The 25084-nt window shown below is 38.3% G+C and overlaps 1 protein-coding gene across 10 annotated transcripts in view; it reads right to left on the bottom strand.

Moving 5' to 3' along the window:
- Positions 1-207: 207 nt before the first annotated feature.
- LOC103486160 (uncharacterized) overlaps positions 208-25084 on the bottom strand; it is a 62603-nt gene continuing 37726 nt past the window's right edge. For 5 of the 10 annotated variants that reach the window (XM_008444022.3, XM_051089152.1, XM_051089154.1 and 2 more), the window contains 9 exons: positions 23687-23871; positions 19105-19153; positions 18901-18973; positions 10863-10964; positions 10630-10726; positions 10438-10554; positions 10127-10368; positions 9883-10026; positions 208-627 (listed from right to left, as the gene is read on the bottom strand). In XM_008444022.3, coding sequence (XP_008442244.1) covers positions 445-627; positions 9883-10026; positions 10127-10368; positions 10438-10554; positions 10630-10726; positions 10863-10964; positions 18901-18973; positions 19105-19153; positions 23687-23871 — 1192 coding nt within the window. In that variant the 3' untranslated portion in view covers positions 208-444. Of the gene's footprint in view, positions 628-8840; positions 9054-9882; positions 10042-10126; positions 10369-10437; positions 10555-10629; positions 10727-10862; positions 10965-18900; positions 18974-19104; positions 19154-23686; positions 23872-25084 lie in introns of those variants that run through there. The other 5 variants (XR_007823242.1, XM_051089153.1, XM_051089156.1 and 2 more) reach the window with 5 other exon arrangements.

Genomic DNA, 25084 nt, shown 5'->3' with positions numbered 1-25084 from the left:
TATCTAATAGAGATTATAATTGAACAGCAATATACTAAAAGAGTAACTATTCGTCTGAGAGATGTTTTGAACTGTGTTCAATTTGAGCACTCAACTAATTAAGACATGTCAACGGCCAAGAGCTGTTAAAATCCCCTAGGACAAAAAATAAAAATAAAAATAAAAATAAAAAGTTTTTAAAAAAATCTAACTGATATGCGAGGCCCGTGCTAAAAGAATCCTTCAACTGATGTACCATGTATTTCAAATCACTACAATTACTACTATTTACAGATATACCATAGTATACCAAAATAATCCTCCAAATATACCATAGTATACCAAAATAATCCTCCAAATATACCGTAGTTTACCAATTACTACTATTTACAAGGACTTCTATAGTTAAAAATTTAAGACATGAACATCATTGTCCACTTATGATGATGAACAGCTCACATGTACTCAGGGAGAAATCAAACATTGGAGCATCTTCTGGCAAATTTGTTGGACTTCAATGGAAGGATCAAAAGAAGATACACTTGAGAGCACATCTCTCGCTTCTAGTAATCCTCCAGAAATACATTCCAAAATTGGATCTTCACTTGACATAAGGGATACCATCAACTTAGCCCCAGCAATCCGTTCCTGATCAACAGGTCAACAAAGCAACCACAAGTTAAAAAAAAATATTTATCCTTGATACAACAATCAGTAAACATCCAAATATCTTATGAAACTATAGTCAAACTCTACTTTTGTAGTAATCCTTTAGCCATTGCTTTGAAAGGGGATTATCAATTATCTCTACCTCAAGCCAGGTTGTTCTTTCACCTTCTATTAAGCATTATTATGTGGAAACATACAATCGGTGTCATGGTTATAATGGATGGAATATAAACAGCAAGCAGTACTCTCATCTTTTGAAGGGTGTATAATATTGGGCTAGAGATGTAATTATGCTAGTTTACACCTAGGGTGGTGAATGAGAAAGTCGAACACCTTTTCAATTAGTTTAGGGCTTAGGAAATGTAATTTCAAGAAAGATATGTGTTCAAGAATATTTCTCTTTTGAAGTTTTTTTTCCCTTTCTTTTCTTTAATTATGTATTATGGATGACCTATTTCTGAAACAGTTGACGATCTTTTCGTAATGCAGCAAACGACCTTCATATTATGAACAATAAACACAACTTTTAAACAGTAGTGAAGACAGACGTCTAGTATATTGTTGCTAAAAAGAAAATAGTGTACATATATGTTGATTCTTCCCCCTCCCCCTTTTTTGTATTGGTTGTATTATATTGCCTAAATTATTTTTTCCTTATATGTAATGGGTTGTTCTATAAAAAAAAAAAAAATTCTCTCTGTGAAATACACCAAAAATTACATTTTTTTTGTCATTGTATAAGGTTTTTGAAACCCAAAAAAATACCCTAAATTTTTGAAAACCTAAAATACCCCAAAATTCTTACAGTCCACCACTGCTGCCACCTCGAGGGTTATCGCCGACGATCTACTACAACCAATCGCCACTGCTGACCACCACTCGCCAGACATCGTCAGCGGCCGCATCTTCTTGCGTCTTTTGGCTGTAAGTTGGTGTTCTTGTTTTGTCTTCGTAGTTGCTCATCCAGGTCCTTGCCGGTCATCCCTTCATGAGTCGTCCCCCACCAATGTCGAATTTGGTTGGCATTTTCAAATCAATTCTCTCCATTTTTTCATTTTTGTTGCTTTTGCCATGTTCGATACTAAGTTACCTAGGACTAAAGTCAACAATCCTATCCATTCCAATAGCCACACTATCCAAATCACCACAATTCAATTTAAAGGAAACGACTTTCTTTGTTCGTCACGAAGTGTTATACGGTATATTAGTGGACAAGGGAAAATTCGCTAAATTACCAAAAAGAAAAATACCGCAAGAGCACACGATACTTGTTTGCTGCTGCTGAAAACTCCACGATTATGACTTGGCTTGTAAACTCCAAGATTGAAGACATCAGTTGTAACTACATGTGCTACTCTATGGCCAAGGAATTGTAGGATAGTGTGACACAAATGTACTCTGATTTGGGGAATCAATCATATGTATCTGAGATAGGCATTAGCGTTACCCAGCTAAATTACGGTATGATAATCAACCTGCACTCCACATTGCATCTAACCTAGTGTGTCATGAATGAACTAAACATATTGAGGTGGATTGCCACTTTAATCGCGAGAACAATTGGGAGATATTCTTCCCATAGCAGTAAAGGGAGCAAAAATAAGCTATCTATGCAACAAGCAACACATGATTGACATATTTGCTCCAGCTTGAGGGGGAGTGTTATAGTATAAATTTATATTATATGTGTCATCAATCGTAATTGTACATAGTCTAGGGTTTCTATGTTCTTGATATATATGTATATGTTAGTGATATATAATTAAGATTGCCTTCAACCACTAGCTTAAGCTTTTGGGTGAATTAGTGGTTTAATATGGTATCAGAGCAAAGCAACAACAAAACCCTAAAAAATAGTTTAGGAAAAACTCAGACCAAAAAGAAGTCGTCGTTGTCGTCGCCGTGGATGCCGCTATTGAAAAACTACTCTACCAGATTCAGAATCTGGCCTCTCGGCCTTTGAGAAGATTCCCCCCAGCTCCTCGGATTTAAGGAAAAAGGGAAAGCCCACTGCCTATCGGCCTTGACTTTCCTTCCGTGCCTATCGAGGTATATTATCTAGAAGATGAATATGGTAGATTTCTTCGCCCGCCACAAATTCTTTGTGCCTCTCCTCGCAAATTCTTTCTGCCTCTCCTTCTCCTTCGCACCTTGGAAGTCACTTCGCTTCGGGCCTTCGTAGCTTACTTTGTGCCTCTCCTTCTTAGTCGAGCTCCTTCGCACCTTCCCAGTCCCTTCCCAATTCATTCAGCCTGATCGGCTATTCAATGAATTTGAAGATGCGAACGTGCGATGAATACAAATATGAAATGGATTATGTAAGAATGGCTCATAATCCGATATAGAAAGAAGAAGATCGACTGTTAAGGGCCAATTCTCACTCACTGAATTTTCATAAAGATTTCCCGCTAAAACAAAAGACCTTTTATAGTAACAGACTAACCGACTTTCTACTCACTCTCACGTGCCACCCATGTTAGTTATACCAATATTCCGCCCAAGACAGCCATTTAATCCATTCTTTAGGTTTTTCACTACAAAAACAACGTAAGTACGTCTCGACGCCCCTGTTAACGAGAGGCCGTCCGATTGAGGATGGTAGGTTGTGCTTTTATTAAGCTTGGTACCAGACAAACGAAAGAGCTTCTGCCAAAAATGGTTGAGGAAAACTTTCTCAAGATCTGAAACAATGGATAGGGGAAAACCATGAAGTGGAACAATATCTTTCACAAATAATTCTGCAACCACCTAGCCGTATAAGGATGTTTAAGAGGAAGAAAGTGACCGTATTCACTCAAACGATCTACCACCACCAAAATAACATCGAACCCATTGACTTTTGGTAATCCTTCCACAAAATCCATGGAAATGTCACTCCATATGGATTTCGGAATCTCCAAAGGAACTAATAAACCAGCCGGAGAAAGTGCCAAGGATTTATTCGTTTGACATATTAAACACTCGTCATAGTGCTTCTTTATGTCTGATTTCATACCTTCCCAAAACAGCTCTCCGGCGATTCTTTTATAGGTTCTTAAAAGCCCAGAATGTCCCCCAATGGCCGAATCATGATAAGCATTCAAAATGACTGGAATCAAAGTAGAATTCTTTGTAAGGACTAGCCGATCTTTAAACTTCAACATATTATTCTGTAAGGAGTATTGACTTCCCTGTTGATCAACTGACTCCTTTAACTTTGCCATTATTTTCTGAAACTTTGGGTCTGTTGTTACCTCTTCTTTGACAATTTCTACATCAACTGTCATAGACATAGACAACCCAAAGAGTTGTATTTCTGCTGGTTTTCTAGAGAGAGCATCCGCTGCCCTATTCTCCAGGCCGGGTTTATAAATCACTTCAAAAGAGTATCCCAAAAGCTTCGCTGTCCACTTCTGGTATTAGGGTTGAATAACCCACTATTCCAACAAAAATGTCAATGATTTTTTATCGGTTTTAACTAAGAAGTTACTGCCCAACAAATAAGGTCCCCAGCGCTGCACAGCCAACACAACCACCATTAGCTCCCTTTCATATATAAGACGAGCTCTATCTCTCAAGGCCAAGGTATGACTGTAATACGCAATGGGTCGATTGGACTGGATTAATACCGCACCAACACTATAACCAGAGGCATCTGTTTCAATTTCAAATGGCTGTTGGAAATTAGGAAGCGCCATTTGTCCACTTAAATGCACCATTCTTCAGAAGTTGTGTCGATGGTGCTGCAATCGATCCATACCCTGGCACAAAACGCCTGTAATAGCCTGTCAACCCAAGAAAACCCCTGACTTCTCAAATATTCGTAGGTAACGGCCAACCAGCTACAGACCTAATCTTTTCAGGATCGACTTCTACCCCTTCTTTCAATATGACATGACCCAAATATTCTATCTTATACTAAGCAAAACTACACTTTTTTCAGTTTGCATACAGTTCATGCTTCCTCAAAACAGATAAGACCACTCCCATATGTTCTACATGTTCATCCTCTGTCCTACTGTAAACCAATATGTCATCGAAAAATACCAGCACAAATTTTCTCAGATATGGTTTAAAGATTGCATTCATTAATGCTTGAAAAGTAGCCGGAGCATTGGTTAAGCCAAACGGCATGACCACAAACTCGTAGTGACCCTCGTGAGTTCTAAAAGCGGTTTTTTCAATATCCTCATCCGCCATTCTAATTTGATGGTACCCGAATTTCAAATCAGTCTTGGAAAATAATGATGCACCACAAAGTTCATCAAATAGTTCTACTACCGAGATTGGAGACTTATCTGGAATAGTAGAGTTGTTAACAGCTCTGTAATCAATACAAAATCGTCAGCAGCCATCTTTTTTTTTTAACCAACAGCACAGGACTAGAGAATGGGCTGGTACTAGGACACACCACACCTAAAGCCAACTTTCCTCCACCAGCTTTTCCATTTCCTCCTTTTGATGATATCCATATCGGTAAAGGCGTACATTAATAGGATATGTTCCCTTTTTCAAGTGAATTTGGTGCTCAATCTCCCTTCTAGGAGGTAATCTCTCCGGCCAATCAAACACATCAGCAAATTGCTCCAACACAGCAAGTATCTATCCTTATTCATCGCAAGATTAGTTACAAGACAGTCACTTTTATTTAATCCTTCCACTGTTATTGCACAACATTCCATCAAAAATCCTTCATCTTTCTCTCCCCATGAGCGAATCATGTTTTTCAAACTAACCCTGGCCTTAGTCAAGTTGGGATCTCCCTTAATGTTTATTTGTTTTCCTTCACAAGAGAATGACAATGATAAGTTCTTCCAATCTACTGGTACTCTCAAAGAGTAAAGCCATTGCATTCCGAAAATTACATCTACACCGCCAAGTTCCAGAGGCAAGAAATCCTCTTTGACTAACCAATCTTGCAACTGCACTACCAAAGCTTCACATACGCCTTTGTCCTAAATAGCAGACCCAGAGCCTAATATCACTTCATAATGAGTTGTCTCCTTCCTTAGTATGCTCATCTTCTTGACCAATTTTTCTGAAATGAAATTATGAGTTGCCCCACAATCAATCAAGATTATAACATCCTCTCCGTGTAATTTACCCCTCACTTTCATTGTATCGAGATCATTCAAGCCAACTACAAAATTAATTGATAACTCCACATAGGATGTCTGATTCGTCTGGACTTCCAACCTATTCAATTCGTTTCTTTCTATTTCAGTTTCCTCAACAATTTCATACTCTTCAGACTCATTAACTACCGTGAACATACGTAATTCCCGTTGTTCTTTCATCTTACATTTATGTTCAGCTGAATACTTCTCATTGCATCTAAAGCATAGGCCCTTTTCTTTCCTAGCTTGAAATTCAGCATCAGAAAACCGTTTGTATGTTCCTTCTTTTCGAGTCTCATTGGAATTAGTGCTTCTTAAAGTGATTGTCCTGATAGGAAAGATTGTATTTCCCTTATTTTCACCTACTACATTGTTTGTTCCATACTTACTAGTCGCACAATTCTGAACAAGATATTTCCTGCCAGAAAATCCAGACATATTCGCTTCTCCTCGAATAATCTCTCTGTTTTCCACCAATTGCGCTACTTGCATCATTTCAGCCAATCCTTTCGATCGACAAAATGCTACTTCTGCTCTAATCCATGGCAACAAGCCATTCACAAAAGTATCTTTTATTACTCTCTTGTAAATCGGACAGAGGCGCTACAAGTTTATCAAACAGGTTTCTATACTCTTCAACTGTCGACTCTTGTTTTATTTGTAAAAGCTTTCCACAGATTGTTCCATCTCTACTTGATCTAAAACGAACCAACGATCTCTCCTTCACATCTATCTAGCTAAGAAATTTATCCCTCTCCTCTTGCGGTACCAGTTCAAAGCTGGTCCGTCAAAACTAATCATGGACACCAGCATCTTTTCCGACTCGTTTAATTTATGAATTTGGAAATACCTCTCGGCGTGGAACAACCACGAGTCTGAATCTTCACCAGTAAACACCGGCATTTCAACCTTCTTGAATTTATTTCGGTCGCCGGAATTTTCTTCGCTATCGTTCTTCTTTTCGTCTTGGATAACTCCGATATTTCGGTCCGATTCGGCAGCCATACTCGACGTCGCTTCATTTTCTTTTCCTTTCCTAGTCGCAGAATCGCATGCGGCCGACTCTGTAACTTGTTCACTTACTACAGAGCGTTCTTTCGCACTGGATTCGATCATCGTCATTAACATCTGCTGTTGCTTCTCCGAGTGAATTCACATCAACTCAAGATTCTTCGCGATATCGCTGAGATTAGACTCTATCACCGACATTTTACTTAATTCTTTCTTCATTCCGGCGATTTCTTGATCGATAAGTTCCAATCGTTCTTCAATTCTTGTCTGGACCATTTTCGGTTTTCTGCTACGGATCGTGATGCTCTGATACCAAATGTTAGAACACTACTTCTAAATCTGAATATTCCTCCTTATAACTTTCGTATGCAATTACAGAAGGGAAGAATTGAGAAGATCTCAATTCTTCTTACAATCACTATTGTACTTCTCTCTCTAAAGAATTTTCATAAAGATTTCCCGCTAAAATAGAAGACCTTTTATACTAACAGACTAACCAACTTTCTACTCTCTCGCCACCAGTGTAAGTTATTTTTTTTTATTCTTCCTTCTACTATATACAAACTTGACAGGAAGTCTAACACTATCCAACTGTGTCACCCTTTCGGTCATCCACAACCCCACGCACTGCTAACACCCTCCGATTATGGATAGCCATCAAACTTTTCTCTCCATGCACCGATGTCATTTGACCCTTTACAGTAGCCATATGTTAGTGGTCCTAGGATTAACCAAACCTACAGTAGATCTGTTTTTGAAGTTGGTGCATCCTTGGCACTGTCTAAATCAACCGATCTACCATGTATTCAAAGAACCTGGTAACTTTGCTCCCTAATGTAGCTTCGAATTATGTAACTAACCTTACTGCCTATAGTGCTCGATTCTTGACCCACGACAATGAGAAGAATAGTGGGAAACCAATCCTCGTATGTGAGCACTGCAAAAATCAATGGCACACCAAGGATCAATGTTGGAAACTCCACAGTCAGTCCCCAAGAGGTAACAAATGTTCCTCCAAAGTGCAATAGAACTTAGGGTGTACTGATGTTAAGGAGACTGCTAGCAACTCTCAGTCAACTGACCCTACGACTAGCCAAACCAACCGTTCTACACTAGGCACCATTGCTCAATCAGGTATGCCTCAGTCCCTTGGTCTTATTAGTGTTGAGGGGAAGAATCCCTGGATTTTGGACTTGGGGGCCCACATATCACTTGATAGGTTTTTCGGAGCACTTTGTCTCTTATACCCCCTTTGCCGATAATGAAAAAATCTAGATAGCTGATGGCTCTTTAGCGCCCCTAATGCTGGCAAAAGGACAAATAATTCTCTTTCACAGTTTCTCTCTCCAAAATATTTTGCATATGCCTAAGCTTTCTGACAATTTGTTATCTATCCAAAATGTTTGCATATGCCTAAGCTTTCCCGACTTCAATTCGGGGAGGACGATTAGCACTGTACGCCAACTGTCTCTTCTTTCTCTTTTTGGTTTCATCAACAATAGTGTCTAGGGTATCGTCTTCGCTCTACAGTAATATTAAAAGTATAAAAACAAGAAGACCGAGATACGTGGTAACCCGAGTACAAAGAGAACCCACGATGTTTAGTTCTTATTATTTTCTAATGATTTACAAAGGTGCGATGAGGGTGAATAAATAGAATACACAAAGACATAAAAAAGGAAAGAAAAGGAATACGGTAAAACTTTCCATAAACAATCTTTTCATATACCCTTATAGGCCAAGCCAACTAATTCTAACATATATCACTAACACTCCCCCTCGCTTGTGGGCTTGAAATATTTGAAAGGCCTAATGAGTGAACATCAATTTTTGGGGAGAAAACAAACAATGCAGAGGCTTGAACTCAAGACCTCCCTAGATCACCTACTTTGATACCACCTTAAGTAGCCAATTCACTCAAAATCTTAAGCTGGTAATTGAAAGTAAATTTAATTATATATCACTAACACTTGATCTGCTAGAAGAGAAAGATTCACTTGGTTGCAAGGTAGCAAAAACACCCAATGAGTAAAATCTGAAATCGGAAACTGTAACAAAAAATGAGACAAAGAAAGAGAAAAGTACCAGAGATTTGTCTTTCCCACACATCCTAACATCGCTTTTGCAGTTAGTATGGTAAGTTAGTTTATGCATGCTTCTGAGCCAGCCCACTTTGATGCAATTAATAGAATCCTTAGATATTTGAAAGGTACTCCAGGCAAAGACATTGTTTAAAAAGGCATCATCATCATCTAAATGTTGAAGTTCATACTAATGCTTATTGGGCAGGTAGCACAACTGAGAGAAGATCTACGTTTAGTTACTGCTCCTTTGTTGGAGGAAATTTTGTTACTTGGTAAAGTAAAAAACAGAGTGTGGTTACAAGTAGTGCAGAAGCAGAATTTAGAGCTTTTGTCCATGGTATTTATAAGGGTATACGGATAAGAAGATAGTTGGAAGAAGTGACATTCATTCAAACAATGCCCATGCACATTTACTATGATAAAAAGGCAACAATTTCCATTGCCAACAGTCCAACTTCTTCACAAAACGAAACATATTAAAGTCAATAAACACTTTATAAAGGAAAAGATCGATGGAGTAATATGCATATTCTACCTTCCGACAACAGAACAAATTGCAAATGCATTAACTAAAGGCTTTCCAAAGTGGCAATTCAACAAACCAGACAAGCTGGCGATGATTGATATCTTCAAAAAAGTTTGAGGGGAAATGTTGATCTCCATTTTTTATTATATTTGTTTCCTTATTTGTAATGGGTTGTTCTTTTATTTATGAAATCCCTTCTCTCTTGGTGAAATACACGGAAAATTACATTCTTTGGAAATATATTTATATAGAACTGCATTGAAAATGTCGGCTAAATTCCCGTTGCAGAGAATTCATCATCAAGTAGATTAGCAGTTGACATATGAAATTGTAGAGATAAAAAAAATCCGCATTGTATATCTCGTCTAGAATATCATATTTACAAGGAAACTTAAGTTTAATTGTGCAATGGTGACGATGATTACAAGTTAGGAATGGGCTCAGTTCTATTCATTTACTGATTAAAATGAAATAGAAATAACTATGCATCATGTCTCACATAAGTATAATTTTATACCTGTTCTTGACCGTTTTTTAGAGCATTTAAGGAGACACTGAAAACATCTTTGGAATAAGGTAAAATAGCCGACTTCAGATGATATACGGCTGAAAAGATGACTGCAATACATGCAGTTCTAATATCTACCGGTGTACTTGTTACCTACAACATTTGACACTATCAAGAGAATCACAAAAAATAAACCCGGAGAGATAAAACATCAATCAAAATCTTATGAATGGTATCTGGAAGATGAAGTTACCTCAACAAAACTAATGAGACGTGGAAGAACTTTCCGAGCAAATTGTTTCTTTCTTGAATCAGAAAGCTTTTGGCAGGCACTGGTGAGCACATTTGCCATGCAAAGGTATAAAGATAAAGGAGTTGAATTATCGGATGTGTTGTCATTATTGTCCAAGTCATGGGCTGCACCTTGTTCTTTTGTACCACTTATTAATCGACCGACCACATAATCCAGGATAGAACCTTTTAAGGAGGCATGCCCTGTACATTCAGCTCGTAAAATCAAAAGTCGGTAAGAACTAATATACCTTACATTGAAAAATCAGTCACCTTTTTTATTAATGTCAATTTTCACAAAATTGGAGGCACTGCATGAGTTCGGAGCTTGTAGTTCATTACATATCATCAACGCAATGCAATCAATGCATCCATGTTGTGATTTGGAAACTGATAAAAAGTAAATAATCAGAGACCAGGATTACTCTGGAGTAACAAAGAAGCAAAATCGATAATATCGCAAACCTTCATCTCCATTCTGTGACGGCCACGATAGAATTATTTCCAAGGTTTTTACAATTTTAAACATGTCAAAATGTGAGAAGTTATGCTCACCTCTTACCTACAAACAACAGTAAATTCTATGCATTGGTTGCTGTCCAAATAGTTGATTATGGGACGTCATGAAAAACAGAGTGTAACAGTTTTCAAAGGATGATGCCATAGACATGAAAAATATCGACAGAAGGTTGATTTACCACGAGGGATGTGCACATCGAGAAAAGGCAGGCTTTTATTCTTGGTATATTATGAGAAATGGCAGCATCTTCTAGTACGGAGTTAACAAAAGGATAAAGCACCTACGGAAAACAAAGGACATCAGGAAGATTAGAACAAAAGTGACGATAGATAAGATACAGCATTATAACAACAAATATAGTTTATGCACTTTTAAGAAGAAGAATACTTTCTTATTTATTGTGGCCTTTTACAGATACAACTTACGTTTAACTAGATTCGTTAAAACGTGTCTGGCCGTCTGTTTGAGAGAAAACAATGTTAGTTGCCGACGGAAAGAATCTAGTGCATCGAAAGATCAGTGTTGAAAATGAAAGGAAGGATGCCGATTGCAAACATGAAGTGGCTGAGAGAGGAGAGACTCCATGGACATGGGAGCAGATGCAGAAATGGAATGTGGATTGCAAGGCGAAAAGAATACAGAGAAATGCTAGATCAACGCATCAAAAGCTTTCAGAATGGCTGCAAAAAAATGAAGAAAGAGAGGAGAAGAAACTAGCAGAAATCAAGGCTGGAGAAGAAGAATCAGCAAAGAAAATATCAGAAAGATAGGTGAGCTTCCATTGAGGAGTTCATTTGTGAAAGAAGGCTTCCAAATGTCCAAAAGCATCGTGGGAGAAGGGATGGGGTTTATTCCAATAAGCTCCGTTGAGAGGAAATTGATTGGGAAGATGGGAGGGAGGGAAAGCGAATACTACAAAAATCGTGAGATTGGCAGGGAGAACGGCCATGAAAAATATGGAGGGAAGAGGAAGCCAAATCTAATCGTGCATTCCCATGGTCGACGATGAAGGGTGAGGTGGTCAGAGACAAATACATGGTAGAAACGAAAACGCTGAACAAAGGAGGCAAAAGCATATGAGAGGAGACAAACATTATTGACGAGAAGGGGAGGAGGCCGAAAGACAAAGAAACGATCGAGGAAGCTATCGTTGACAGTCAGTGGTAGTGAAGGAAACAAAAAGAAGAGTCAAAACGATAACTATGTGGAACAAGTCGACCAAGATACAACCGATGAAAATAGAAGAAACAACTCATTGGAGTGGCGCGTTGGGAGGTTGATCGTATACATGGGCCATGAGTTTCTTGAGGTACAGTGCTTTTCTTTTGTGGCATTCAATCAAATTAGGGAAGGCACGAGGAAGTTATGCAGCGAAGAAGATGAACAAATGAATCTCAACGGTCAAGATCATCGGAGGAAGATAGAAGGGGTGACAAGAAGGAAAAAAGTGGCGCTAGAATTAGTAGAGGGATCACAAAGAGACGGGCGAATGGAATTGTTTTGGGTCATGATGGAAATCGAGGTAGTGATGAACAGAAGCTGTGGCACAGGAGAGAAACTGAGATGGTCATCGGTGGTGTATAGGCCATGAAATTGCCTGAACCTCATTGGTAATTCTAGGGAAGATGGTGTATGGGCCATGAAATTGAATTGAGGATGGGATCATAAAGTTGGTTGCGGGTTTAGCCCATTAGAGAAGAAGAGCTTCAAATTAAAATGCCAATACCAGTGACATGGAAAGAGGCTCAAGGAATTGCAGCTGGTTAATTGGGGTCGCTTGCCGTGTGAGAAGAATGAAGATTGGGGGAGTTCTTGGAGTCTGTGGCTGTCTAAGAGGTTGGATGCAGGTCAAATAATTCCAACCCAATGGAATTTGAAGGCTAAATTGAAGGAAATTTCTTCCGAGAAGGCAAGGGTCCAGTAGAGAGTACAAAGTTCATATTTTGTAAGCACGCCTTGAGGACAAAGTGACTTCAAAGGGGGGTGTAATGTAAGGACCCTAGATAGGAAAATAGAGGATTATTAGTAGAAAATGAGGATGGTTATTAGTGGGGGCGTATTAGTGAGTAGTCAGTAAGTTAGTTAGGTCTTTTTGTTTTAAAACATAAGAGAGGGGTTAGGGAGAAGTGTGAAGAATTTTGTAGAAAAATTTCCTAGTAAGGGAATCTTGGGTGAGTCTAGCCCTCTCGAAAAGGCTAGGGTTACTTTGTTTCTTGTTTTCATGATCTTCCAGTATATATTTCATATTTGATTGTTCTTTTAATTGTTCATGAATTCATCTGGTGTAATTCCAAACAATAACTTTTATCAAAAGAACTCTCTATCTTTATCTGCTAAGAGTGTATGTATTTATAGATGAATTTTTAAGTAGTTACAAGTGGTTAGGCAGCTTAATCAGTTACAGCTGAACATATTATAACAGTCTTTCTAACAGCTTTCTTAACAGTCTTTCTAATAGCAAACTGTTTTAATGGCTGTATTATTCTAATTACTTTTGCATCATTCCACCCTCCTTGGAATGGACTTGCCCCGAAGTCCATTAGCGTGCAAGCTCAAACTCGTCTGGTGCATAGTAAGGCTTTAAATACGCAACGTTGAATACTGGGTGTATTCATCTCTAGTGAGAGTTCTACTTTAAAAGCGTTTTCGCCATATTTTTCTAGGATTCGTACTGGGCCGATCTGTGTATCTTTCAATTTGTTGTAAGTGTCGGATGGGAATATACTCTTCTTTAAGTGCATCATTACCAAGTCTCCTTTAGCAAATTTGGCTTGTCTTCTTTTCACATCAGCTGCCTTCTTGTAGGAACTGTAGTTTTCATGAGGTGATCGGTGACTTCCTGTTGTTCAAGCTTCTCTACCATGTTTTCAGCTTCTTGATTAATGTTTACGGCTGTAGGGAGGGAAGGAAGGTCAAAAGTCAACCTTGGCTGTTTAGTATAGACTATTTCAAAGGGGCATTTGTTTGTTGACCGGTTTCTCATGTTGTTAAACGCGAACTCTGCTTGTGCTAAGGATAAATCCCACTATTTAGGCTTAAATCCACTAAGGTATCTTATGAGATTCCCTAATGTTCTGTTAGTCACCTCTGTCTGGCCGTCTGTTTGAGGATGAGCTGTGGTGCTATATTTAAGTGTTGTGTCAAGTTTCTTTCATAAGGTTCTCAAAAAATGACTTAGGAATTTTACATCTCTATCGAAACGATTGTCTTAGGGATCCCATGTAATCGTACTATCTCTCTAAAGAAGAGATTAGCAATATATATAGCATCATTCGTTTTTTTACAAGCAACAAAATGGGTCATTTTACTGAACCGATCTACTACAACCATCACAGAGTCATAGTTTCTTTGAGTCTTAGGGAGGCCAAGCACGAAATCAATGGAAAGATCTTCCCATATGGATTCTAGGATAGGTAACGGGCAGTTTAGGCCGGCATTAGTGCTTGATCCCTTTGCTTTTTGACAAATGGAGCATCTCTTGACAAAATTATTAGAATCCCTTCTTAGTTATGGCCAATAGTATCTTTTAGATACTAAATCATATGTCTTGTCTTGGCCAAAGTGGCCGAATAAGCCTCCTGAATGAGCTTCTTTAAGTAATGCCTCTCGTAGGAAGGTGTGCGGAATGCACAATTGTTCCCCCTTAAAGAGAAATCCCTCTACAATATGGTAATCATCAGCCTTTAGATAGTTATTGCATTTGTATCAAATTTCTGTAAAGTCAAAGTCTTCTTTATAGAGATCAGGGAGATGCTTAAAGGCTGTGATTTCTGAAGATAGCAATGTAAGGAGGGAATTCTTTCTACTAAGGGCGTCAGCCACCTTGTTTTCTTTTCCGGCCTGATGTTTGATAACAAAATCAAATCTCTCTAGGAAGGAGATCGACCGAGCGTGCATCCTGCTAATGCTTTTCTGGGAATGAAGATACTTTAGTGAAAAGTGATCAGTTAAGAAGACAAATTCTATAGATAGTAGGTAATGCTCCCACTGTTTCAATGCTCGGATAAGGGCATTCAATTCCTGCTCATATGTGCTCCACGCTGGTCTAGATGTGCTAAGATTTTCTCTAAAATATTCAATCGGGTGTCCTTTTTGAGATAGAACAGCTCCTATTCCCATGCCACAAGCATCAACTGCAACTTCAAAAGGTGAAGTCAAGTCTGGAAGTTGTAAAATGGGACTAGAAGTTAGTCTCTTCTTGATGTTTTCAAAGCTTTCTTGTTGTTGTAAAGTCTACTTAAATTTTCCCTTCTTCAAGCAATCGGTAAGTGGAGCAACAATAGAACTGAAATTTTTTATGAACTTCCTGTAAAAAGAAGCTAATTGAAGAAAGGCTTGGATTTCTTTGATAGAAGCCGGAATTGGCCAAGTTCTAATTGCTTCAATTTTCTTAGGCTCCATACTAATCTTCCCTTCTTTGATGACGAACCCAAGGAAAGAAATTTCTTCTCTTAGAAAGGTGCATTTTTTCTGATTGATATATAATTCTGTTTCAGTTAGCACTTGAAACAGTTTTATGAGATGTAGCATGTGTTGATCCTTTCTACTGCTGTAAACAAGTATATCATCAAAGTAAACTACTATAAATTTATTGAGGAAAGGGTGGAGCACCTAATTCATCAATCTCATGAAGGTGCTAGGTGCATTGGATAATCCAAATGGCATAACCATCCATTCAAACAAGCCCGCATTAGTTTTAAATGATGTTTTCCATTCATCTCCCGGTCTAATTCGTATCTGATGGTAGCCACTTTTTAGATCAATCTTTGAAAAGATATTACCCTTGCCCAATTGATCTAAAAGATCATCAATTTGAGGAATAGAGAACCTGTATTTTACAGTTATTCGATTAATTGCTCGGCTGTCTACACACATTCTCCGACTTCCATCTTTCTTAGGTGTGAGTAGAGCTGGTACTGCAGGAGCTTAGACTTGGTTGAATGTGTCCCTTCTTCAACCGTTCTTCAATATGTTCATGAAGAATTTGATATTCATGAGGACTCATTCGATAGTGGGCCAGATTCGGCAAAGATGCTCCTGGAATCAAGTCTATTTGATGTTGAATATCTCGTAAAGGTGGTAAGCCATGTGGTTCTTTTCTCAAGTGAGGAAATTCAGCAAGTAATTGCTGTAACTCAGGTTCCATAATTTCTGTTTGTTCTCTCGTGGACTTATCAACAACAACTAGCCCCAAGATGTCTCTTTCTCTTTCACTGATCAATCTCTTTCCATTGACAGTGGTAAATAGCTGCCCCTTAGTCTTCATTTGCTTTGCTCGTTCGTTATTTTTTTATAGAGGAAGTAGAACAATCTTCCTCCCCAACCAGCAGAACTCATAGGTATTTTCTCTCCCCTCATGCAAGGTTTGAGTGTCGTGTTGCCACGGTCTTCCTAGGAGCAAATGACATACGTCCATGTCGATTACATCACAAATAATTTGATCTTTGTATTCGCTTCCAATGGAAAGTGGCACGGTGCAAATCGCACTCACTAAAGTTTCTCCACCCTTTTTTACCCAACCAATCTTGTAGGGATTAGGATGTGTTTCTACCTTCAGATTTAGAGCAGCTACAGGCCTCTTTGCTATGAAATTCTCACTGCTTCCGCTATCAATAATCAAGTCACACACCTTTCCATTGATCGTGCATCTAGTTTTAAATAAACAGTGGCGTTGAGGATTGGTTTCTTCGTTAGGGGCAATTAGGACTCTCTGTATAATACAAGATACCCTCTCACCATCATCAGCTTCAATCAATTCGGTTTCTTCTTCCACTGTTTTGCTGCCATCACTTGCAGAATCATACTCTTCATCAGCCAAAGCTATCATTTTTCGTTGGGGACAAGTATTAGATAAGTGACCAATTTGGCCACACCTAAAACACTTGCCTAATGATGGCCGATTGTAATTATTCCGAGCCCTTCCTTTGACTGCATTTTCTTTCTTCTTGGTTGCCTCCGATGTTTCAACATCTTTGCCTTTTTCTCCAATAGATGTTGAAGGTTGCTCATTTGCATTATTAGTGTAAGATTGCTTCTTGGAAAGATTCGTTTCCCATATATTCTTTCCATTAATATTCTTCAATCTTGCAACCATCATTTCTTCTACAGTTTCTACAAAAGAAATAGCTTTAGAAAAAAACGAAATGGCTGCAATTTTACCTTTTCCTTTATATCAAATCTTAAGCCACCGATGAACCGTGCAATCTGATGCTGTTCATTCTCACTTAGATTAGTTCTAGCACTCAGTCTATGAAACTCTTCCATATATTCTGCTACTGATTTGCTTCCTTGGCGGCAGTTCTGATACTGGTTATACAAGGTTTGTTCATAATTCGGAGGTAGGAAGCGTGCTTTTTATAGTTTCTTCATATTCTCCCATGAACAAATAGGTGGCTTACCATACCTTTGTATGTTTATTTCAAGTTGATCCTACCCTGCTGAGGCTCTGCCACGTAACTTTAGAGCCACTAGATGCACTTTCTTTCTTTCGGGAGTATCCATGTAATTGAAGAAATTTTCAGTATTTTTAATACAATCTAAAAAAGATTCAATATCATGCTTACCGTTATAGGTTGGAAGATCAATTTTCATCTTATAATCATGATGAACTTCCCGTCGTGCTTCATATCCTCTATAAACTTGTCTCATTCGAATATCTCCATTTTCGTTCCAAATATTTCCTTATTCATCACTGCGGGAAGAATCACATTCTTGCCCATTTTGCCAAGCTTCATATTCCTCCATTGAATCATCATCGGCATAACGCAGCGGGTTCAACATTGGCCTCCTTCTTTGGTCATTTCTTTGATTGGGCAAGTTTCTAAAATTCTTTCGAGCTCGTCGGCCTCCTCTGTTTCCATCATTCCGGTCATTATTTACGATGGCTTCATTTCTTACCGAGGCTGGTAGTTCGTCCATCTTTCGGGATAGTGTCTCCAAAGTATCCATTACTCGATCAAACTTCTCGTGTAAATCTCCCAAGGTAGTCCTCAACGGCCAGCAAGCGCACCGTGGATGTCCTTGGAGAGAGGGTGGCGTTGTCTTCCACCTCTTCTTGCTCACGGTTGTCCCCCGCGACAGGGATTCCTCCTATCCGGCCAGCCATCCGTCCGAAGATCAAGGCTGCTCTGATACCAAATTTGGTGTAATTCCAAATGGTAATTTTTATCAAAAGAACTCTCTGCCTTTACCTGCTGAGAGTGTATGTATTTATAGATAAATTTTTAAGTAGTTACAAGTGGTTAGGCAGCTTAATCAGTTACAGCTGAACAGATTATAACAATCTTTCTAACAACTTTCTTAACAGTTTTTCTAACAGCTTTCTTAACAGTCTTTTAACAGCAGGCTGTTTTAATGGCTGTATTATTCTAATTACTTTACTTACATCATCATCTTTTGTTCTTGAGATAATCCTTGTTAGGAGGGATCCTAACAAATTCCTCGGGACCACAGCCAACTACCCTTTGGTCGAGGGTGTAAAACCATTTTTGCCCCTTTTCTTAGACTCTTGCTTAATAGGAGGCCTAACAATACCCCCGTGGTGAAGAGTCATCTTGTCCTCAAGGAGAAAATCCAAAAATTGGGTTGTAAAGACAACACAACATTCCCTTGTGGCTTCATGTTTTGGCTGATTCTCGAAGGAACCAGACATTCCCAATCCCTCTCGACTTCATTCCAAAGCACCTAAACAGCCTTGCTCGACTCCAAGACCCACTCCATCTAATTGTTTATCATTAAGGCTACATGGGAATCTGTGTATCAAATGAATCAGTTATTCCCTATGTTTCACCTTGAGGACAAGGTGAACTTGGAACAAAGGGGTGTAGTAAGGCCTCCAATTATCCATACTTATAAAATGAAGGGTAGAAAGGTAATTGTGCAGCAATCCAATGATGAGGGAATGTTGCAGGAAAAGAACGTGACTAATGGGGCCCACGGGGAGGAAACAGAGGGAAAGCTATAAATGTATCTTTATGGAATTGGGTAGCTAGGTTATCCTTTTGTGTAAAGGCTGCTGTTAGCTTTTTGAGAGGATTTTCCCCAACCTCCATGTAAAGGTGCTTGTACGTTTGCTGTTTTCTTTATTATTCCATCTTTCAACTACTTGTTATCTCATATTTTGGCTCAAAGTAATATAAATGACAGTGTATTGTCTCTGTGTTAGCCCGTTTGGTTAGGATTTATTGTGTTTGTATTATTAGAATCCTAACACATACCTGGGGATGAATGCGCCCAGACAACTCAGCAGCAAGCTTCCGTACATCATCAAATTCGTGCTTGGAAAATGCCCTGTAAAATCAGGAAAAAATAAACATGAGGCACAAAGCTACCCTAAACCACCCCCCCAAAAATAATTAAAAATAAATAAAGAAAGAAAAAAAAAGAAGAAAGAACAAGAGATCTATCTTCTCCTAATTAACCTGTTTAATAAGAGAGCCGCAACACACTTATGATCAACCATCTCCATATCTGCAGACGATCAAACTTTCTAAGTAATTCAATTTTTAACATTATATTTCGCATGTTTGGGGACATTTTAAAATAGGAAATGTGATAGAAGTACTAATTTCTGTCTTATTTTCTTTAGGAGGGAAAGGGTTTCTTCAATAACATTGACAGCCATAATAAATAAGGAAATATAAAATCACCAAATATAATCTTAGTAACTCATAATTCGGTAAGAGTTTCAAAATTGAAAGCTAGCGTATCGTGAATTGTAGGTCTTAATGTTAAATTAATTTTTAAATACAAACGGTTAAAAATAGTGGGCTTGAGTCATGTTGAAAGCCCAAGGGCAATTGTAATTTACTTTACCAAATTTTGATTCTTTTAATGAGGCTTGTGTTGCCTATAGATATTTCCCCCCTTGTACTTTTATTATCATCATAAAATAATAAGAAACTCTCTCTCCTGTGGTTTTTCTCCCAGCACTAGGGTTTCCACGTAAATCCTGTGTTCGTTCTTTATTGTTACTTTCAATATGGTATCAAAGCTAGGTGACAACAAAGCGCTAGAAAACACACTTGATGGAACCCAAACTGAGCAACTCGTGGAGGATCAGACCATCGGTGAGCGTGAGCCTACTGCCCCTGTCAATGTCGTAATCCAAGCCATGGATACTAGCATTGCCGCCACCATGGACAGATTGCTTCGGCAACTCTAGATAAGTCTGATAATAGAACACCAAGTAAGAGTATTCTTATTCAAATTGATAATAGCAACCGATTACAATATCGAATCATTCAATGATCAATTCGTATAAGAACTCGTAGACAAGTAAAAGAAATCACTCTCTCCCTTTCCGTTAACCTCTCTCAAGGATGAAACAGAAATCTTACACAAAATGATCCACACCTTCTCTCTCTCCCCGATTTCCTTCTTATAACAAACATATATTCTCCAACTGACTCTGTGCCCCACTGTGGTCCCCCTTCCAATTGCCTAAGTTTTCCTTCACATGTGCCTTCCCTTTCTTTCCCCTTCTACCATGTTGTAAAATAATAGTTCTATCATCCAACCAGAATGGTTTCCTAGCCACATGCGCCACCTGTCCAGCCACATCAAGCCACACAAAAACCATGCACGCCACCCGTCCAGCTGCAGCCATCGTACACATTGCTGCTCACCCTACAGCCAAGCATCCACGTGAATCCTTCTGCACCAGCACGTTCCTCGTACGCAGCATCTCCGAGTTTTGCCCGGTCAACGAACGCGCCTCTGCTCGGTCTAATACAATGGCACAATCTACAGGATATTTTCCAGGGGAGAAACTAAACGACCATTTTCGTGGTCTCAATCTATCAAAATGATTCTTGAAGGGCACCACGAGTATAGCTTTCTTACAAATGAAATACCTCGTCCTCCATCAGGAGGCCTACAGGAATACTACTGGAAAGGGGAGGATTCTCTTATTCAGCCCACATTAATCAACAGTATGGAACCACAAATCGGCAAAAGCCCTTACTGTATGCTACAACTCCTAAGGATATTTGGGAGATGGCTCAAAAATTATATTACAAGCGTTAGAATACCTCTCGTTTATACACTGCAAAAAAAAAAAAAAAATCACGAATTCAAACACGGGACAATGGATGTGACATCTTTTAACCCTCTACCTTATCTGGCAAGCAATGTGAGGTCCCCTAGTCATGACAGTGAGGCATAACGGGAAACCAATCCCCAAGAAACAGTGGCATGCCAAAGAACAGTGTTAGAATTTACGTGGTCATCCCCCAGAAGGTAAGAGACTCATCCAACGACAAAGAAAACTAGGGGCGAGCTTATGTGAGTGAGTCTACCAGCCCTTCTCAGCCACCTGGGGATCACAGCCCGACTACACTAGGAGCTACAACCCAATAAGGTATACCTCAGTCCTTCAGCTTTATTAGTGTTGATGAGAAGAAACCCTAGATCTTGGACTCTAGTGCAATAGATCATTTGACAGGTTTCTTTGAATGTTTTGTGTCTTACATTCCATGTACTGGTCATGAGAGTAAATCTTGAATGATCCCATCGAAAGCTGGTTTGAAGATATCATCCATAACCATCTTGTCAATTAAGTTATTGAATTGCCACTTTGAAAGACCTTTAGTTAACATATCTGCAATTTGTTCTCTTGTCGGAAGATAAGGGTTGCATATTATTCCTTAAACAATCTTCTCCTTTATGAAAATGTTCATCAACTACAATATGTCCGGTCCTATCATGAATGACTGGATTGTGGGCAATGAAAATTGCAGCCTTGTTATTACAATAACTATACATAGGCATTGTATGAGAGAATCTCAATTCTTCCCAAAGTCTTCTTATCCATATGACCTCAGAAGTACCATGGGCTAATGCCCTGAATTATGCTTCTGCATTACTTCTTGCAACAACACTATGTTTTTTACATCACCAAGTAACTAGATATCCTTCAACAAAGTAGCAATAACCAAAAGTGGGTCTTCTATTAGTTGTGCTACATGCACAATCAAAATCAGTGTACACTTCGACATTTATGTGGTGATGTTTTTTAAACAATATGCCTTTTCCTAGAGTACCTTTCAAATATCTTAGAATTCTACAAACAACATCAAAATGAGTTGATCCAGAAGCATGCATGAACTGACTTACCAAACTCACTACAAACGCGATGTCAAGACGTGTGCAAGAGAGATATATAAGTCTCCCCACAAGTCTCAGGTACTTCTCTTTTTCTTTTATTTCTTTTTTAGCGAAAGCTTCCAATTTCAGGTTCAGCTCAATAGGAGTTTCAGCTACTCTACAACCAAGTAAACCTGTTTCTTTCAATAGATCAAGAATATACTTCCTTTGGTCGACAAGAATGCCACTTTTGGACCTAGCAAACTTCATGCCTAGGAAATAATTTATATATCTGCTCAATGAGTGTATTTCATTGCTAGAGGACTTGGCTTTATCCACAGAGCTTGAACCTGATTTTGGGAGGTGGGATGTCTGCAACCCTAACTGATCAGGGTCTAAGTATAGTGTAGATTGCAATAACATGTAGTCGAAATTCTTCACAAAATTTTTTATCATATTCAAGAAGCAAAACCATTCTTACTTTGAGTCTCCTAGGAAAATGTGAATAAATGACTGGATTCTAGAGGCACTTCGAGCAACACACCTCAGAAACCATCCTAATGGGGTTCAAAATCTAGTCAGCCTTGTTGCTTCATTCCCATAATTTCTGTTTTTATTGAAGAACTTCCAATTCGGTTCTTTGACTAGACCCAAAATTGAATCAACAAATCATTCTAGTTGGTGCTGGATAAACTGAGAATTTTTTGAAAATCTACCTCTTTGATGTGGAACAACCCCTTTTCGAACCAAATGCAGTAGTAGGAATCTACAATTTTGAAACTCTTCACTTCCATTTCTCAGTCCGTTCAAGGCACCTAAAGTTTGCCAATGAAATCTGTGGCTGGAACGAAAGGGGAGGGAGATGAGAGAGGAGAGAGAGGAGAGAGGAGAAAGAACTTACCTTAGTTATAGGGATATCACTTTCTCCTTGTTTCAATGCATTTTTACAACAGGATTGAAAGCCAATTTCAAACCAAAATTTGTGTTTTACACTGTAACATGAATTCGAGTGATTTAATGAATTTTTTAGTAAATGTTTTAAAGATAAAGGAATAGTTCATCAATCTACATGTCGGGATACTCTTCAACAGAATGGGATTGCTGAAAAAATAGGCATTTACTGAAGTGACACATGCTTCTATTTATGGTAAAAACCAATTCTTACGGCTACCTACCTAATAAATAGAATGCCTATTAAGATCTAGGTAGAATGCCTAGTAAGATCTTAAATTTTAAAACTCTCATCGACTGCCTTAAAACTATTTTTCCCACATCCCGGATATATTCTGAATTACCTCTCAAAGTTTTTGGGTATGATGCATATGTTCATATCTCTAGTCAATTTCAGTCAAAACTGCATTTTCCAGGGTTACTCTTCACATATTCTAGCATGTCGTCTCCTTTTGAAGAACATTTTCGTTTAGGTCATCCATCGATCTTCGTGTTAAAAGTCTTTATCCCCAATTTCAGCATTTGTCATCTTTAGATTGAGTCATATCGTTAGCTAAATTTCATCATTTGAGTTTGTCTTCAAGTCAATAAACGAGCAAGTGCACCATTTGAATAAGTCCATTATGATGTTTGAGGTTTGTGTCTAATTGAGTCTAAAACGAGGTTTCGGTATTTTGTTACCTTTGTTAATGACTATTCTCATGTAACTTAGTTATATTAAATGAAAAATTGTTCTGAATTATTCTCTCATTTTTGTAACTTTCAACAGTAAACTAAAGATGCGAAATATGAAATTTAAATAGCCAACATCAGACTAAGAATCATCCAGATAATTATTTGGCATTTTAGGAAACAGAAAGAATAAATAATGAACGAGTAAACAATCAACATTTAACAAAGCAGCAATAAAGTCAACTAGTACACGAGGGAATAGAAAAAAGAACCAATATAAATACAAGAATATACCATGCACAATTGCTCGGTTAGGAAGCTGACCATACATGACCGACATACTCAGGTCATTAAAAACTTCTAAGGGAAGCATCCTAATAACAAGTAGTGGACAAAGACGCTCAAATAGAGATTGTTGCACACTCAGGGACATATCTTCGTCTTGGTTATCCTGTTTAGAGTAGAAGCACTCATCTATCCTGCCACAAGAAAATATAGTAAATTTACTCAATATTTCATGGCTGTACTCCATTGGTTGATTTTATTTAATGCCATGTATTGGTGTAAAAATACATATTCGAGTTTTTTCAATCTCAAAATCATTTTCCAGTCTCTGTAAAGGAATTGATTGGCATATTTAAAAAAATCACCGCTCCTCTTTTCCACCAAAACCCTTTTACCTGGTTCAAACAATATTTGACTTTGTACCGGTTCCTTATGGATGCGGGAACCTTTCACTTTTTATCTTTTGTTGGGACAAATATTGACCCGTTTAAAGATAGCTTATTCTTAATCCATATCATGCATATGATCATTATTTTGACATTTTTATACTTAATATGAAAGAAAACTCTGATACGAACTCAACGTAACGAAAATCACTTAAAACGGAGTTCAAACGAAGGAGAACAGTCAATTTGATGTTTAGGACCAAATTGGTAAATATTCAAAAACCTGCGACACGCGTCAGCCATCCACACGTGCGAACAACCCAGACGTCACAAGTTCGAACCCCAAGCAAAGCATGTGTTTTGGATTTTTCAAAGCCAAAATGACACTATTTTGATCCTTCCCTTCGCGTACCTTAGACGTCATGGGTTCGAATCCCACCAAATGCAAAATAAAATTGAATTTATTCAAATCCATCCACGCGCGTATTCCTCTGCCACTTCTCGAGCTCTGGTCGCACGCGCCTCTCCCTCATCCGCAGTTTGAAACCCAACTGACGTAAACAATTTTTTCCGCATTTTTTGAGTGGCATTATTGTAATTATTTGCCAACTTTCCGAAATTTTGCCATTTTTCCATTAAAATCACGTGCGCCTGGGCCTAGAGGTGATGAGTTCGAGCCCACTTGACGGTTACTTCCATTATTTTTTATATAAGGCCGTATTAACCCTAATCTGAAGAAGAAAAAAAACCATTAATCCACTATTTTTCCCCAAATTTCCTCAAAACTCTCTCAATTTCTTAAATCATATCTATCATTCTATCATTTTTTCTCTCTTCAAATTAATTTCCAAATTTCTTAATGATGGAGGGATAAATTCTTGAGGTAAATGGGTTTAAGACTAATCCTTTCTTTGAGAATTTCTCTTTCTTTAATTTTTTTTATGTAATTAGGGTTTGATTCGATCTTTGATTTTGATGTAAATTTTTGTTGGAATCCCTAATTTATTTTTTGTATCAAAAA

This window comes from Cucumis melo, chromosome 8, assembly GCF_025177605.1.
Source record: "Cucumis melo cultivar AY chromosome 8, USDA_Cmelo_AY_1.0, whole genome shotgun sequence".
NCBI classification, from domain to species: domain Eukaryota; kingdom Viridiplantae; phylum Streptophyta; class Magnoliopsida; order Cucurbitales; family Cucurbitaceae; genus Cucumis; species Cucumis melo.
This window is presented reverse-complemented; position numbering and strand designations above follow the sequence as displayed.